We start from the raw sequence: 15,810 nt of genomic DNA on the forward strand, positions 1-15,810 counted from the left end.
GCACATCTAAGATGGACTGATACAAAGTGGAAAAGTGTTCTGTGGTCTGACGAGTCCACATTTCAAATTGTTTTTGGAAACTGTGGACGTCGTGTCCTCCGGACTAAAGAGGAAAAGAACCATCCGGATTGTTCTAGGCGCAAAGTGTAAAAGCCAGCATCTGTGATGGTATGGGGGTGTATTAGTGCCAAAGACATGGATAACTTACACATCTGTGAAGGCACCATTAATGCTGAAAGGTACATACAGGTTTTGGAGCAACATATGTTGCCATCCAAGCAACGTTACCATGGACGCCCCTGCTTATTTCAGCAAGACAATGCCAAGCCACGTGTTACATCAACGTGGCTTCATAGTAAAAGAGTGCGGGTACTAGACTGGCCTGCCCGTAGTCCAGACCTGTCCCCCATTGAAAATGTGTGGCGCATTATGAAGCCTAAAATAGCACAACGGAGACCCCCGGACTGTTGAACAACTTAAGCTGTACATCAAGCAAGAATGGGACAGAATTCCACCTGAGAAGCTTCAAAAATGTGTCTCCTCAGTTCCCAAACGTTTACTGAGTGTTGTTAAAAGGAAAGGCCATGTAACACAGTGGTGAACATGACCTTTCCCAACTACTTTGGCACGTGTTGCAGCCATGAAATTCTAAGTTAATTATTATTTGCAAAAAAAAAATAAAGTTTATGAGTTTGAACATCAAATATCTTGTCTTTGTAGTGCATTCAATTGAATATGGGTTGAAAAGGATTTGCAAATCATTGTATTCCGTTTATATTTACATCTAACACAATTTCCCAACTCATATGGAAACGGGGTTTGTATGACTGTTGTGTGTGTGTGCAGCGTCCTGGCTGGACCCTTCGCCACCATGATGCTGGGAGACCTGGGTGCTGAAGTCATCAAGGTGGAGAAACCAGGTGAGCGGTGTCATTAAGCTAACTTATTGTTACCAGGCAGCCAGTATTGAGCTGCTTGTGTCCTATGTATTAATCTACAGATACCGGTGACGACACCCGAGCGTGGGGTCCACCCTTTGTCGGTTCAGAGAGCGTCTACTTCCTCAGTGTCAACCGCAATAAAAAAGTACGGTTTGTGACCTCAGAGAAAACAGGATTGCTGTTGACCAAAATAAACGTTGAAGTCCTGATTGCAGAGTGTCGCCGTGGACCTGAAACATCCCAGAGGAGCCAAGCTCATCCAGGAGGTACGCTCGTTATTGTTAGCGTGATAAGCTAATTTGTTGATTTGCTCACTTATTTGGTGTTAGCTTGCAGGTGTGTGCGACGTGCTGATGGAGAACTTCCTGCCAGGCAAACTTGCTCTGATGGGTTTAGGATACGAGGAGCTGAGCAGACGTAACCCTGCGCTGATCTACTGCTCCATTTCAGGTGCCACCTTGCTCAGCTCCAGTGATTTGATTGGTGCAGATTACCTCAGAGGTGTATTTTGCTCGTGCGCCTGCGTGTGGCGCCGCACCCACGCTGTCCACATGCGTTCGCCACACCGCGGGTTTGCCATCTCGAGACAAGCGGCTCTCAGAGGTTAACAACTTTGGACAGGAAGCCCGTGTTGATGTCACATCTCGGGCTCGTTAAAAAGTCCATCACTGTCAACAGGCCGCTTCAAGCTGGCCTCAGCAGGAAGTGGCTCTGCCGGCAAAACTGCTGCGGTGGCGGCATAATCCGGAGCAGCTGCTCGGAGTCTGAGGGGAGCCATCGTGCGAGACGGCTCCCCTCGCTGCCGTGTGGACCGTGGCGTGATTGGTCGTTAACGACATGGTCACGTTGACATGCTTATGGATTAGAACCAGTCGACGCTGAAGGAGCGTTTGATGTCAACATGCAGAGGAATCAAAACCCTCTGTTGTTGATTTAGTTTGCATGTGTTCATCCACTAGGTGGCATCAGTGTTTCTTTGCTTCCAAGTCACCTTTGACCTCCAATTTTCTTTCTGGACATTAATAAGAATCAATAATCTCCTATTATGCAAAAGTGACTTTTTAATGATGTTCTAACAGTAACAATGTGTCCATAAGGCCTGTTTATGCTCACCAAACATGAGAAATATCTTATTTCTCTCCCCACTTGAGGCGTTTAAATCTACTATGTTGGACAAATGCAGAGTTACAGTGTTTATGTAAGAAGTAGATAAAGTACACAATGGAGACACACGCACAGCTGATTAGCATTAAAGTTTAGAGATGGAGTGTGCGCAAACGACTCTTTTAAGTCAACGTTGAGAACCGATTCCCAGCGGGGAGCCGTTCGTTTGGGAGCCATTTTTTTTATGCAGACGCAATTTTAGCGCCAGCAAATACCCACTCTGCACACGCGTGCTGCCCGACTGGCAACAGGACTAGAAAATGAGTCAGAATTAAAGGAAACTTGGCAGCATTTAGATACATTTTTTAACATAATAAATATATATATATCAATAAAAGTTTATTTATATAGCCCTTACTCACAAATGTCTCAAATGGCTGTATACAGATATATACTGTATATATGTATGTATATATATATACTGTATATATATATATATATATACTATATATATATATATATATATATATATATATATATATATATATATATATATATATATATGTATATATGTGTGTGTGTATTTGTATATATGTGTACACTAGTATGTATATGTATATATATATATATATATATATGTATGTGTATATATTAGAGATGTCCGATATTATCGGCCTGCCGATATTTTCGGCCGATAAATGCTTTAAAATGTAATATCGGAAATTATCGGTATCGTTTTTTTTATTATCGGTATCGTTTTTTATTTAATTTTTTTATTTAATTTTTTTATTAAATCAACATAAAAACACAAGATACACTTACAATTAGTGCACCAACCCAAAAAACCTCCTTCCCCCATTCACACTCATTCACACAAAAGGGTTGTTTCTTTCTGTTATTAATATTCTGGTTCCTACATTATATATCAATACAGTCTGCAAGGGATACAGTCCGTAAGCACACATAATTGTGCGTGCTGCTGGTCCACTAATAGTACTAACCTTTAGCAGTTAATTTTACTCATTTTCATTAATTACTAGTTTCTATGTAACTGTTTTTATATTGTTTTACTTTCTTTTTTATTCAATAATTTTTTAAAAATTTATTTATCTTATTTTATTAATTTTTAAAAAAAGGACCTTATCTTCACCATACCTGGTTGTCCAAATTAGGCATAATAATGTGTTAATTCCACGACTGTATATAACGGTATCGGTTGATATCGGTATCGGTAATTAAGACTTGGACAATATCGGGATATCTGCAAAAAGCCATTATCGGACATCCCTAGTATATATGTATGTATATATTTATATGTTTGTCTATATGTATGTGTGTGGATATATGTATGTATATGTATGTCTATATATGTATGTATATGTATGTCTATATATGTATGTATATGTATGTCTATATATGTATGTGATATGTATGTGTATATACAGATATGTATATATGCTGTATGTATGTGTATATATATATATATATACATGCATATATATACTGTATATGTATGTGTATATATGTATGTGATTGTGTGTATATGTATGTGTATATACAGATATGTATATATGCTGTATTCAACATATATATGTATTTGTATATATACAACATATAAAAATATATATTTATTTGAATTACAAAAAAAAAAGTTTTATATATATATTTTTTTTACATTTTAGTTTGGATTCCCTTTTCTTTTTTTTTTTCTTTTTTTAAGGGTAGTTGTTCAAGTGTGCACACACCAGGTATGATATTATAATTTTGTAATCACATTTTTATTATGTCCTAATTTTTATTTTAGTTTTATTTATAATTTTTCATTATTGCATTTTATTCTTAATTATTTGTATATTTTTTTCTATATTGTTAAAATGAGGTACATTGTGATAAGCAGACGCACGCACGCATGCACACACACACACACACACACACACACACACACACACACACACACACACACACACACACACACACACACACACACACACACACACACACACACACACACACACACTCACACTCATCCATCCATCCATTTTCTACCGCTTGTCCCTTAGTCAGCTTTTATCTTAAGTGCTCCTTTCTACACACAACTGAGACACCCAATGACAAATGTTCAAATGACCCAACAACATAGAACCTAAACTCCTAAAGTATAGATGTGATGTTTGTGAACGAATCAAGTCTTTTCGAATGGCTCTTTTAGGTTACCGATGAGAACCAATTCCCAGTTGTGAGCTGTTTTTTATGCACATTAAAATGTAGAGCAGTAGACTGACTGGCAACTGGATTAGAAAATGAGTCAGAATTAAAGAAAACTTAGCAGCATTTAGATTAACTTTTTAAAAATTAAAACAAATACACATAAAAATATATAAATATACAGTATATATTTTTAAAAATATTCTTTAGTTGTATTTATTTTGTATTGTATTTATTTTTATTTTGACCCACTTTTTGGGTTCATTATTCTAAAGGGTTGCAAGTAGTTCACAAGTACACACACCAGGTATGGTAGTACAACAAGTACAAAGTCCTAATTTTTATTGTAGTTTTATTCATACTTTTTATGTTTATTTAGTCATCAATACACTGTATTCCTACTTATTTGTGTTTTTATCTATATTGGTAAAATGGCACACATTTTTTTAGATCAGGTAAAATTCAAACTCGTGATGCCACTGCCAAAGCATGAAAATATGGCAGCGCCTTAAGAAATGTTTACACTGAAAACACAACAAAAAATAAAATTATTACCAATATTTCAGAATAATTCCCACCAATATAGTAATATTTGTGTTAATTAAAATATTCTGATCTACATTTTATCGTATAACTGACACTAGTGATTGCTTCCTTGCTAAAAAAAAACCAAACCGTTAAAAATAATTTAACTATAATAAGGAGCCACTCTTTTTAACGGCTCTTTAAAAGGAACGGCTCCCTTTAAAGAGCCATAAATCCCATCCCTACAACACACCATTATGGCGCCACTTACATTAATTTAAAATGATTGAAAAGTACAAACCCCGTTTCCATATAAGTTGGGAAATTGTGTTAGATGTAAATATAAACGGAATACAATGATTTGCAAATCATTTTCAACCCATATTCAGTTGAATATGCTATAAAGACAACATATTTGATGTTCAAACTGATAAACTTTTTTTTTTTTTTTTGCAAATAATCATTAACTTTAGAATTTGATGCCAGCAACACGTGACAAAGAAGTTGGGAAAGGTGGCAATAAATACTGATAAAGTTGAGGAATGCTCATCAAACACTTATTTGGAACATCCCACAGGTGAACAGTCAAATTGGGAACAGGTGGGTGCCATGATTGGGTATAAAAGTAGATTCCATGAAATGCTCAGTCATTCACAAACAAGGATGGGGCGAGGGTCACCACTTTGTCAACAAATGCGTGAGCAAATTGTTGAACAGTTTAAGAAAACAAGTTGCAACCCATATTCATATTGAATATGGGTTGAAAAGGATTTGCAAATCATTGTATTCCGTTTATATTTACATCTAACACAATTTCCAAACTCATATGGAAACGGGGTTTGTAGAACAATATTAGACGTCTGATATATGGCTTCAAAGCTAAAAAGGTTTATAAAGGTGTGTGTGTGTGTGTGTGTGTGTGTGTGTGTGTGTGTGTGTGTGTGTGTGTGTGTGTGTTTAGGTTACGGGCAAACGGGTCCTCAAAATCAGAGTCCAGGCTACGACTCGATCGCCTCTGCTGTGTCGGGGATGATGCACATCACCGGGTCAGAGGTCAGATGTAAACAGCGGCGTGACTTAGAGCTTACGTGACTTCCCATGATGCCTTGTTTCTGCGCACAGGACGGCGAGCCCATCCGCCCCGGTGTGGCTATGACGGACTTGGCGACCGGCTTGTACGCGCACGGGGCCGTTATGGCCGCCCTGCTCCAGCGCCAGCGGACTGGGAGGGGCGCTCACATCGACTGTGACCTACTGTCCTCTCAGGTAGCGTGCATGTGCGCGCGCACGTGACGGATGGCCCCTCCAGAGTAGTTGAGGTATAAACAAGCCGTCGAAACGTCTGACGAGTGTAAACACGCTCATCAATATTGCCTGAGCGTCTCCCGGGCCGCCGAAACAAATCAAATGATTCGTTATCGTAAAAGCGCAGGTGACGCCCACCCAGATGTTCCCCGTGTCTAAAACTCCCAGGGTGCGCTTGATTTGTAGTGTCAGGATGTGCAGTTTGTGTGACAGTGTTGCTTTTAAAAACATGTTTTATGTTTCTGCCTGAGACGCCACCGCACAGTCACTCGGGGGAAAAAGTTGACTCTTGAGAAGTGTGTGTGTGTGTGTGTGTGTGCTCTTTACCCACAATCCACCTCCCCCACGTAGGAAGTGATGCGTCCGCTGGCAGGTTACCTTTTAAGACTGCTGAGGCAGCGTTTTGATAACTAGCTCTCTTTATTCACGGTGTTGACCTCCATCATCATGGCGCTAACCACAGCAAAGACTTCCCACAGACTTTGGGCGGCCGGCGTCTGACGTCAGCGTTGATTTAGCTGCTTACGGCGTTGTGGTGCGTCTTTGCTGGTGAGTCAAAGCCGTGGTTCTCTCACATGTGGCGTAACGTCCAGCCAGCATGGCGAGGAGCTCGCACGCCGCGGGCCTCTCCTTGAACGCGACCGCACGCTTGAAACGCAGCCGAGTGTAAACAGAGACCAGCTCGACTCTTGTATCAACATCTATAAAATGTGACGAACCGCTCGTCTTCCCAGGACGACACACTTGCACTTCCTGTCAGCCATCTTTAATGGACCCTTCCTCACGAAAGTTCACATGGGTCGTCCTGGAAAGGTTCTACAAAGTAAACCACTTTAATTGCTGTTGATGTAACCTCCCTTTGAAGTGGGCGGGGCGTGGAACCTCTGAGTGGAGCCTTCCTGTCAGAAGCAGGCGGCTGTGGTGACATCACCAGCGAGGCTGATAGTTACATGCTCACGTAGGTCCATAAATTAGGGATTGACAGATTATCGGCGCCGATATTTGGGGTTTTGACCTATATATCGGAATTAAAAAAAAATATATATATATATACATATATATTTCTAATTTCAACTTAACACATACTTGCCAACCCTCCCGTTTTTAGCGGGAGAATCCCGATATTCAGCGCCTCTCCCGACAACCTCTCGACACAGATTTTCTCCCGACAAACTCCCGGTATTCAGCCGGAGCTGGAGGCCACGCCCCCCCCAAAAAAAGTCTGCCGCAGCTGCGATTGGACCTGACCAGCCTCCGGGTACAAGTACTGGAGTACCAATTGCTTGCCAGGGAAGATCTTCCCCAGGAAGCAAGGTTTGACCGGTTTTGGGCGATGCTAGGGAGAGATGGAAGATTCCACACTCTCGTGCATTTGATGAAAGCACTTTTGTGAGTGCCACACAGCAATGCATCATCAGAGAGGGTGTTCAGCATGGTTAGAAAAATAGTGACAGAGAATAGAAAGAGGATGGACAATTCAACCCTTAACAAAGCATTGTACTTTCAAGTACAACAATGAGTAGATGAGTGTTGTGTGTGTGTGTGTGTGTATATGTGTAAATAAATGAACACTAAAATTCAAGTATTTCTTTTATTTATATATATAATAAAATAAATATATATATATATATATATATTTATATATATATATATATATATATATATATATATATATATATATATATATATATATATAGCTATAATTCACTGAAAGTCAAGTATTTATATATATATATATATATATATATATATATATATATATATATATATATATATATATATATGTATGTATGTATATATATATATAAATATATATATATATATATGTATGTATATATATATATTGGAGGTCTCAAGGTTGGCAAGTATGACTTAACATCAGCAGATTCAATACATACACACATGATAGCAGTACCGTATTTTTCGGAGTATAAGTCGCACCGGCCGAAAATGCATAATAAAGAAGGAAAAAAATCATATATAAGTCTCACTGGATTATAAGTCGCATTTTTTGGGGAAATTTATTTGATAAAACCCAACACCAAGAATAGACATTTGAAAGGCAATTTAAAATAAATAAAGAATAGTGAACAACAGGCTGAATAAGTGTACGTTATATGACGCATAAATAACCAACTGAGAAGGTGCCTGGTATGTTAACGTAACATATTATGGTAAGAGTCATTCAAATAACTATAACATATAGAACATGCTATACGTTTACCAAACAATCTGTCACTCCTAATCGCTAAATCCCATGAAATCTTATACGTCTAGTCTCTTACGTGAATGAGCTAAATAATATTATTTGATATTTTACGCTAATGTGTTAATAATTTCACACATAAGTCGCTCCTGAGTATAAGTCGCACCCCCGGCCAAACTATGAAAAAAACTGCGACTTACAATCCGAAAAATACGGTATTTAGTATTAAATGAGTGAAGTAGATAGTCATAACTGCTTAATAGGGCTGTGAATCTTTCACCACACGATCCGATTAGATTCAAAATCAACACTTTTCTAATAACATTGATGACAGTTCTATGATTACCTACATTCCTCCATACAAGAGATAAACGGCCCTAAAAATTGTTATATTACTTCAAAGAAAACTGGTTTTGTTTCATAAAAATCTACCCAAACATTTAATAAAGTCAAATACAAATAAGTCAACAAGAGAAGTATCCAACACTTCTCTTTTGTAAAGTAAATCTGAACAGCAGATATGATCATCTACATCAGGGGTCCCCTAACTTTTTGACGCGGTGGCCGCTTTGAGTTAAAAAAATTTGGCCGGGGGCTAGGCTGTGTATGTGTATGTGTGTGTGTGTGTATATATATATATATATATATATATATATATATATTCCAAGCGCGATGATGTCACGTTATCGATGGGAAAATGCATTTTTAGACAATATGATTTGCCTGAGCGGCTAGGAGACACCGAGAGTAACAAGCAGTAGAAAATGGATTAGAAAGGACAGATTTTTTTTTTAAAATACAAAAAATTTTAAGAAAAAAATTATAATACATATATTTTTTTTTAAACTAGGGACTTCCCGCCGGACGGATTTTGGACGCTGGCGGGCCGTAGTTTGGGGTCCCCTGATCTACGTCAACAATATGATTTGTCTGAGTGGCTGGACAGGAAAAATAAAATAAATAAAAACATTTGTGTAACTACATTCCTCCATAAAATAGATAAACCGCTGTGATACATTTTGTATTAAAATTTATTAAAATATCCATCCATCCATCCTTTTTCTACCGGCTGTCCCGTTCGGGTTGCGGGGGGTGCAGCGATTAAAAAACAACAACAAATAAATAAATAAATATATATATATATATATAAAATCAATTAATAATTGTTACAAATAAGACTTGCTATTTATTTGAAAATCATCTGGGTTTTTTTGACACCCCTACTGCTCAAGCACCAGCCTGCTTGCCCTGCATGAGAAAAGTTACCTTTGTGCTGGAGTATTTTTAAAAAAAAACATTTATAAAATCAAAATTACTCTCATCGTCAGTAATTATCCCAAAATGTTTTGATATCTGACAGGGTATTTATTTGAGTTTGTATGAGCCTGCGTACGTGGCCACGCCCCCTTTCTCTCCTTGCATGTGGCGCTGGTCGCATACAGTACGTCTCCTCCGCTTACATGAAATTGTCAAAACGTCAATTTCTTTGCCGGGAATTCCAGTTTTTGTCCTTCTTTCCAGCGGCCTTCCTCCCGTTTGGTCTGTTTTCGCCACTGCAGCGATTGAATCGCAAGTGTGACAGAAAAGATATCTCTGGCAGAAATCCAAACTTTGTTTAAATTGACAAATAGGAGATTATTATACAAGTAAAGAAAGCAGGCAGCAGCTCACATATTGTTTTTATTTCAATGTTCGCAATATTTCAGGGTTCCTCAGGAGGAAACTTTACTGTGCATTGAATTCATAAACTGCTCTAAAAATGCATAAAAAGGGAGTATTGTGATGTAGAGAAATCCCATATTTTAAAAATTTTCCCAGGAGTTTTTTTTATATTTTGAAATGCAAAAGTTGATGTTTTTCTTAGACAAATGTATTAAAGGTGTTTATGAAATCCCCTGATGTTTTTGCAGCTAAATTAACCACAACATTAGCACCTCATAAAGCGGAATTTCCCTACTTAAAGCTTTGTCCTGTTTTTTACTGACATAATACTATTCATATTTAAATAACTTTTACTGCAAATGAAAATTGCAAATAAATATTGGTTATCCTTGGAAAAACCGTATCGGTCGATCTCTACCGTGGGGACGTCAGTCGCGAGGCTGATAGTCACATGCTCGCGTTGTTCTGACCCGCAGGTCTCGTGTCTCAGCCATGTTGCTGCCAACTTCCTGAACGGCGGGAAGGAGGCAAGGCGCTGGGGGACGGCCCACGAGAGTATCGTCCCCTACCAGGTGACCACGCCGTGCCTTCATCAAAGTTGATCTCAAGTGTGTCACCTTCTAGATTGTGCTTTGTGTGTATGCCAGGGATTCAGAACCAAAGATGGCCACATTGTGGTGGCGGCAGGAAACGACCAACAGTTTGTTAAAGTGTGTCAGGTACGTTGACGCGTGCAGCCCTCAGACCACCATAATGTGATCCTCTCGTGACAGTTGATATATTTCAGGTTCTGCAGCTTCCGGAGCTCACCCAGCAACCAGAATACAGAACCAACAAGCTCAGAGTCCAAAACCGTAAAGGCCTGGTGGACACTTTGTCACAGAGGTACTTGTTTGTACCTCATTAGATCGTTCCAGGACCTCGTCTGGTAACTCAGCCTGTTCCCTTCCTGCCAGATTTCTGCAAGAGACGACGGCTGATTGGCTGAGAAGGTTTGAGGGCTCAGGTGTTCCTGTCGGGCCAATCAACAGCATCCGGGAGGTCTTCTCTGACCCACAGGCAAGCGCACACACAAGCATTTGCTACTTTGCACTAGAGATGGGATTTATGGCTCCTGGAAAGGAGCTGGATCTTGAGGAGCCGGTCCCTTCAAAGTGCCGTTAAAAAATCTGGCTTATTATTATATTTAGATTTTTAACAGTTTTTTATTCCAAGGAAAAAAAAATCACTAGTATCAGTTATACCAGTGGTCCCCAACCACCGGGCCGCGGACCGATATGTACCGGGCAGCACAAGAAATTAAAAAAAATAAAAAATATTTTTTTTATTTTTTTATTTTTTATTAAATCAACATAAAAAACACAATATATACATTATATATCAATATAGAGCAATACAGTATGCAGGGATACAGTCCGTAAGCACACATGATTGTATTTATTTAGGAAAAATAAAATAATAATAATAATAATAATAATAATCCCCCCACCGGTCCATGGGACAAATTTTCAAGCGTTGACCGGTCCGCAGCTACAAAAAGGTTGGGGACCACTGAGTTATACGATAAGATGTAGATCAGAATAATTTAATTTACACAAATATCACTATTGTTGGGAATTATTCTGAAATATTGGCTATAATTTCATTTAGTTGTGTTTTCATTGTAAACATTCCATAAGGCAGTGGGTGCCATATTTCCATGCTTTGGCAGAGTTAGAATTTTCCCACATCTAAAAAAAATGTGTAGCATTTTAACAAAATATAAAAAAAATACACAAATAAGTAAAAATAAAATGCATTAATGGATATACAAAGTATAACTGAAACTACAATAAAAAGTAGGACCTAAATTTAATTGTAGTTTTATTTATACTTTTATACAAAATTGTACTACCATACCTGGTGTGTGTACACGTGAATCAACACCCTTTAAAAATAATGAGCCTGAAAAGTGAATACAAATAAAGCGAATTAAAGAAAAATTAAATACAATTATGAAAAAAAAAAAAATAAGACGGGAGCCGAGTCTGGGGTCAACTTTTTTTTATTTTTTTACTAAACCCTATATGGGTCGGATATAATGTTTTTATATATATATATATATATATATATATATATATATAGTCACACACACACACACACACACACACACACACACACACACACACACCCCGACCCATATAGGGTTTAGTAAAAAAAAAAAAAAGTTGATCCCAAACTCGGCTCCTATGGCCGTGGAGGCTCAGTCTGGGGCCGGGCAAAAAACTGCTAAGTTTCCTTTAACTCTGACTCATTTTCTAGTCCAGTTGACAGTCGTGTGGCACTATGGAAGTACTAATGCTACAAAATTATTTGCAAACGTGTATCTCAATCTGTGCACGTGTAATACAATTTACGTGCGTGTGTACTAATTTGTGTCTGTATATCAATCCGAGTGTGTGTAAGCAGCCGTGAACATATGTTTTACATCTGCGTGCGTGTGTTTTTAGATCCGCCTACGTGTGTTTTAGGTTGTCTGTCTGTCCCTAAACAGAAAGAACCCTTTAAAGCAGGGGTCCCCAAACTACGGCCCGCGGGCCGGATCCGGCCCGCCAGCGTCTAAAATCAGGCACGCGGGAAGTCCCATGTATAAAAAAATAAATAAAAAATTCTGTCTTTTCTTATCCACTTTGTACCGCTTGCTACTCACGGTGTCTCCTAGCCGCTCAGGCAAATCATATTGTCTAAAAATGCATTTTCTCATCGATAACGTGACATCATCGCGCACATGGAAAGTGCGCTATATATATCTTATATATATATATATATACATACATACATACAACCCGGCCCCCGGCCAAATTGTTTTAACCCAATGCGGCCCCCGAGTCCAAAAGTTTGGGGACCCCTGCTTTAAAGGCCTACTGAAAGCCACTACTACCGACCACGCAGTCTGATAGTTTATATATCAATGATGAAATCTTAACATTGCAACACATGCCAATACGGCCGGGTTAACTTATAAAGTGACTTTTAAAACTTCCCGGGAAATATCCGGCTGAAACGTCGCGGTATGATGACGTATGCGCGTGACGAAGTCAGAGTAACGGAAGTTATGGTACCCGTAGAAGCCTATACAAAAAGCTCTGTTTTCATTTCATAATTCCACAGTATTTTGGACATCTTTTGCAATTTGTTTAATGAACAATGAAGGCTGCAAAGAAGACAGTTGTAGGTGGGATCGGTGTATTAGCAGCGGACTACAGCAACACAACCAGGAGGACTTTGTTGGAGCGCTAGCCGCGCTAGCCGCGCTAGCCGCCGACCTCACCTTGACTTCCTACGTCTCCGGGCCGCCAAACGCATCGGGTGAAGTCCTTCGTCCTTCTGCCGATCGCTGGAACGCAGGTGAGCTCGGGTGTTGATGAGTAGATGAGGGCTGGCTGGCGTAGGTGGAGAGCTAATGTTTTTAGCATAGCTCTGTGAGGTCCCGTTGCTAAGTTGCTAAGTTAGCTTCAAAGGCGTCGTTAGCACAGCATTGTTAACCTTCACCAGCCTGGAAAGCATTAACCGTGTATTTACATGTCCACGGTTTAATAGTATTGTTGATTTTCTATCTATCCTTCCTTCTATCCTTTATTTTTTTGTTTCTATATGCAGTTAAAGCACGATGCTATCATGTTAGCTCGTAGCTAAAGCATTTTGCCGATGTATTGTCGTGGAGATAAAAGGCACTGAATGTCCATTTTGCGTTCTCGACTCTCATTTTCAAGAGGATATAGTATCCGAGGTGGTTTAAAATACAAATCCGTGATCCACAATAGAAAAAGGAGAGAGTGTGGAATCCAATGAGCCAGCTTGTACCTAAGTTACGGTCAGAGCGAAAAAAGATACGTCCATCACTGCCTCTCAAGTCCTTCACTGTAACGTTCCTCATCTACAAATCTTTCATCCTCGCTCAAATTAATGGGTAATCATCACTTTCTCGGTCCGAATCTCTCTCGCTCCATTGTAAACAATGGGGAATTGTGAGGAATACTAGCTCCTGTGACGTCACGCTACTTCCGGTACAGGCAAGGCTTTTTTTTATCAGCGAGCAAAAGTTGCGAACTTTATCGTCGATTTTCTCTATTAAATCCTTTCAGCAAAAATATGTCAATATCGCGAAATGATCAAGTATGACACATAGAATGGATCTGCTATTCCCGTTTAAATAAAAAAAAAATCATTTCAGTAGGCCTTTAAAGGCTGTCTACTTACACGTGACTTTTGAGATTTTTCTGCCGTGTAAGATTTGATTTGAGTGAGCGCATCCAGATTCCTAAGTGTGTAATAAACCTTGTGCGCACACATTCAGAAGTGCATGTGTGTAACACAATCTGCGTGTGCGTATCTTAAGTTGTGCCTGTATTTAACCAACCACGGAAGACACCATGCAATTTAAACCAATCAGAAACAGCGTACAGCTGAGGTGCGTGAAAAAGAGACGCCAATACCCTTCGTCGTTTCTGATTGGTTTAACTTGCGTGGTGTCTTCCGTGGTTGGCTAAATGTAGGCACAGTGGATTGATGGCTTGGTCTGGGGTTGGCTATTTCGATCAATCAGAGTTACTCGAACTACGGCAAGCTGCGAAAACTGAAGTTTATTATTATAAAAAAAATAAAGAGTAGTGATTGGGGAATATAAGCGTGAGAAATGTCAATTGTGGCGTTTAGCGTGAGAAAGGGTTAATTTGCGTGACGCTCAAAGCGTGAAGTTTGGCAGCTTTGAGCAAGTGTTGGAGCGTGGTCCATCGTTGTTGACTTCAACGCAGAATAACATGATCAGTGGCTGCGAGTATAAGGAAAGGCAAGGGGGGGGTTTCAGACAGACAACTCTATTTACACGTTCAAATCGCTGTACAGACACATCGAAATAACCAATCGCAGACCAAGCCATCAATCTTTTTAATTTACAATCTCGTCAAACTGTGCCTACATTTAACCAACCACGGGAGACACCCCGCAAGTTAAACTTATCAGAAACAACGGCGGATCTTGGCGTCTCTTTCACGGACCTCAGCTGCACGTTGTTTCTGATTGGTTTGAATTGCGTGATGTCTTCCGTGGTTGGTTAAATATAGGCACACCTCAGATACGCACACGCAGATTGTTTTACACGCACACACTTCTGAATGCACGCGCACAAGTTGTATTACACGTTCACAAACTGGATGCGCTGCAGAATGTGACTTGGCATTGTCTTGCTGAAATAAGCAGGGGCGTCCATGAAAAAGACGTTGCATGGATGGCAACATATGTTGCTCCAAAACCTGTATGTCCCTTTCAGCATTAATGGTGCCTTCACAGATGTGTAAGTTACCCATGTCTTGGGCACTAATAAACACCCATACCATCACAGATGCTGGCTTTTCAACTTTGTGCCTATAACAGTCTGGATTGTTTTCCTCTTTGGTCCGGAGGACACGACGTCCACAGTTTCCAAAAACAATTTGAAATGTGGACTCGTCAGACCGCAGAACACTTTTCCACTTTGCATCAGTCCATCTTAGATGAGCTCGGGCCCAGCGAAGCCGGCTGCGTTTCTGGGTGTTGTTGATAAATGACTGGCTTTGCATAGTAGAGTTTAACTTGCACTTACAGATGTAGCGACGAACTGTACGTTTTTGATGCACTACCGCCTGAGGGATCGAAGGTCACAGCCTTGCCTCTTACGTGCAGGGATTTCTCCAGATTCTCTGAACCTTTTGATGATATTACGGACCGTAGATGGTGAAATCCCTAAATTCCTTGCAATAGCTCTTTGAAAAATGTTGTTCTTAAACTGTTGGACAATTTGCTCACGCATTTGTTCACAAAGTGGTGACCCTCAGCCCATCCTTG

At 39.5% G+C, this 15,810-nt stretch overlaps 1 protein-coding gene across 4 annotated transcripts in view; it reads left to right on the forward strand.

Moving 5' to 3' along the window:
- Positions 1–15,810, forward strand: part of sugct (succinyl-CoA:glutarate-CoA transferase) — an 87,804-nt gene that overhangs the window by 8,905 nt on the left and 63,089 nt on the right. For all 4 annotated transcript variants that reach the window (XM_062020823.1, XM_062020822.1, XM_062020824.1 and 1 more), the window contains exons 3-12: positions 847–920; positions 1,001–1,086; positions 1,157–1,207; positions 1,271–1,391; positions 5,737–5,828; positions 5,898–6,041; positions 10,425–10,520; positions 10,596–10,667; positions 10,736–10,833; positions 10,905–11,007. In XM_062020823.1, coding sequence (XP_061876807.1) covers positions 847–920; positions 1,001–1,086; positions 1,157–1,207; positions 1,271–1,391; positions 5,737–5,828; positions 5,898–6,041; positions 10,425–10,520; positions 10,596–10,667; positions 10,736–10,833; positions 10,905–11,007 — 937 coding nt within the window. The remainder of the gene's footprint in view (positions 1–846; positions 921–1,000; positions 1,087–1,156; positions 1,208–1,270; positions 1,392–5,736; positions 5,829–5,897; positions 6,042–10,424; positions 10,521–10,595; positions 10,668–10,735; positions 10,834–10,904; positions 11,008–15,810) is intronic.

This window comes from Entelurus aequoreus, linkage group LG15, assembly GCF_033978785.1.
Source record: "Entelurus aequoreus isolate RoL-2023_Sb linkage group LG15, RoL_Eaeq_v1.1, whole genome shotgun sequence".
NCBI classification, from domain to species: domain Eukaryota; kingdom Metazoa; phylum Chordata; class Actinopteri; order Syngnathiformes; family Syngnathidae; genus Entelurus; species Entelurus aequoreus.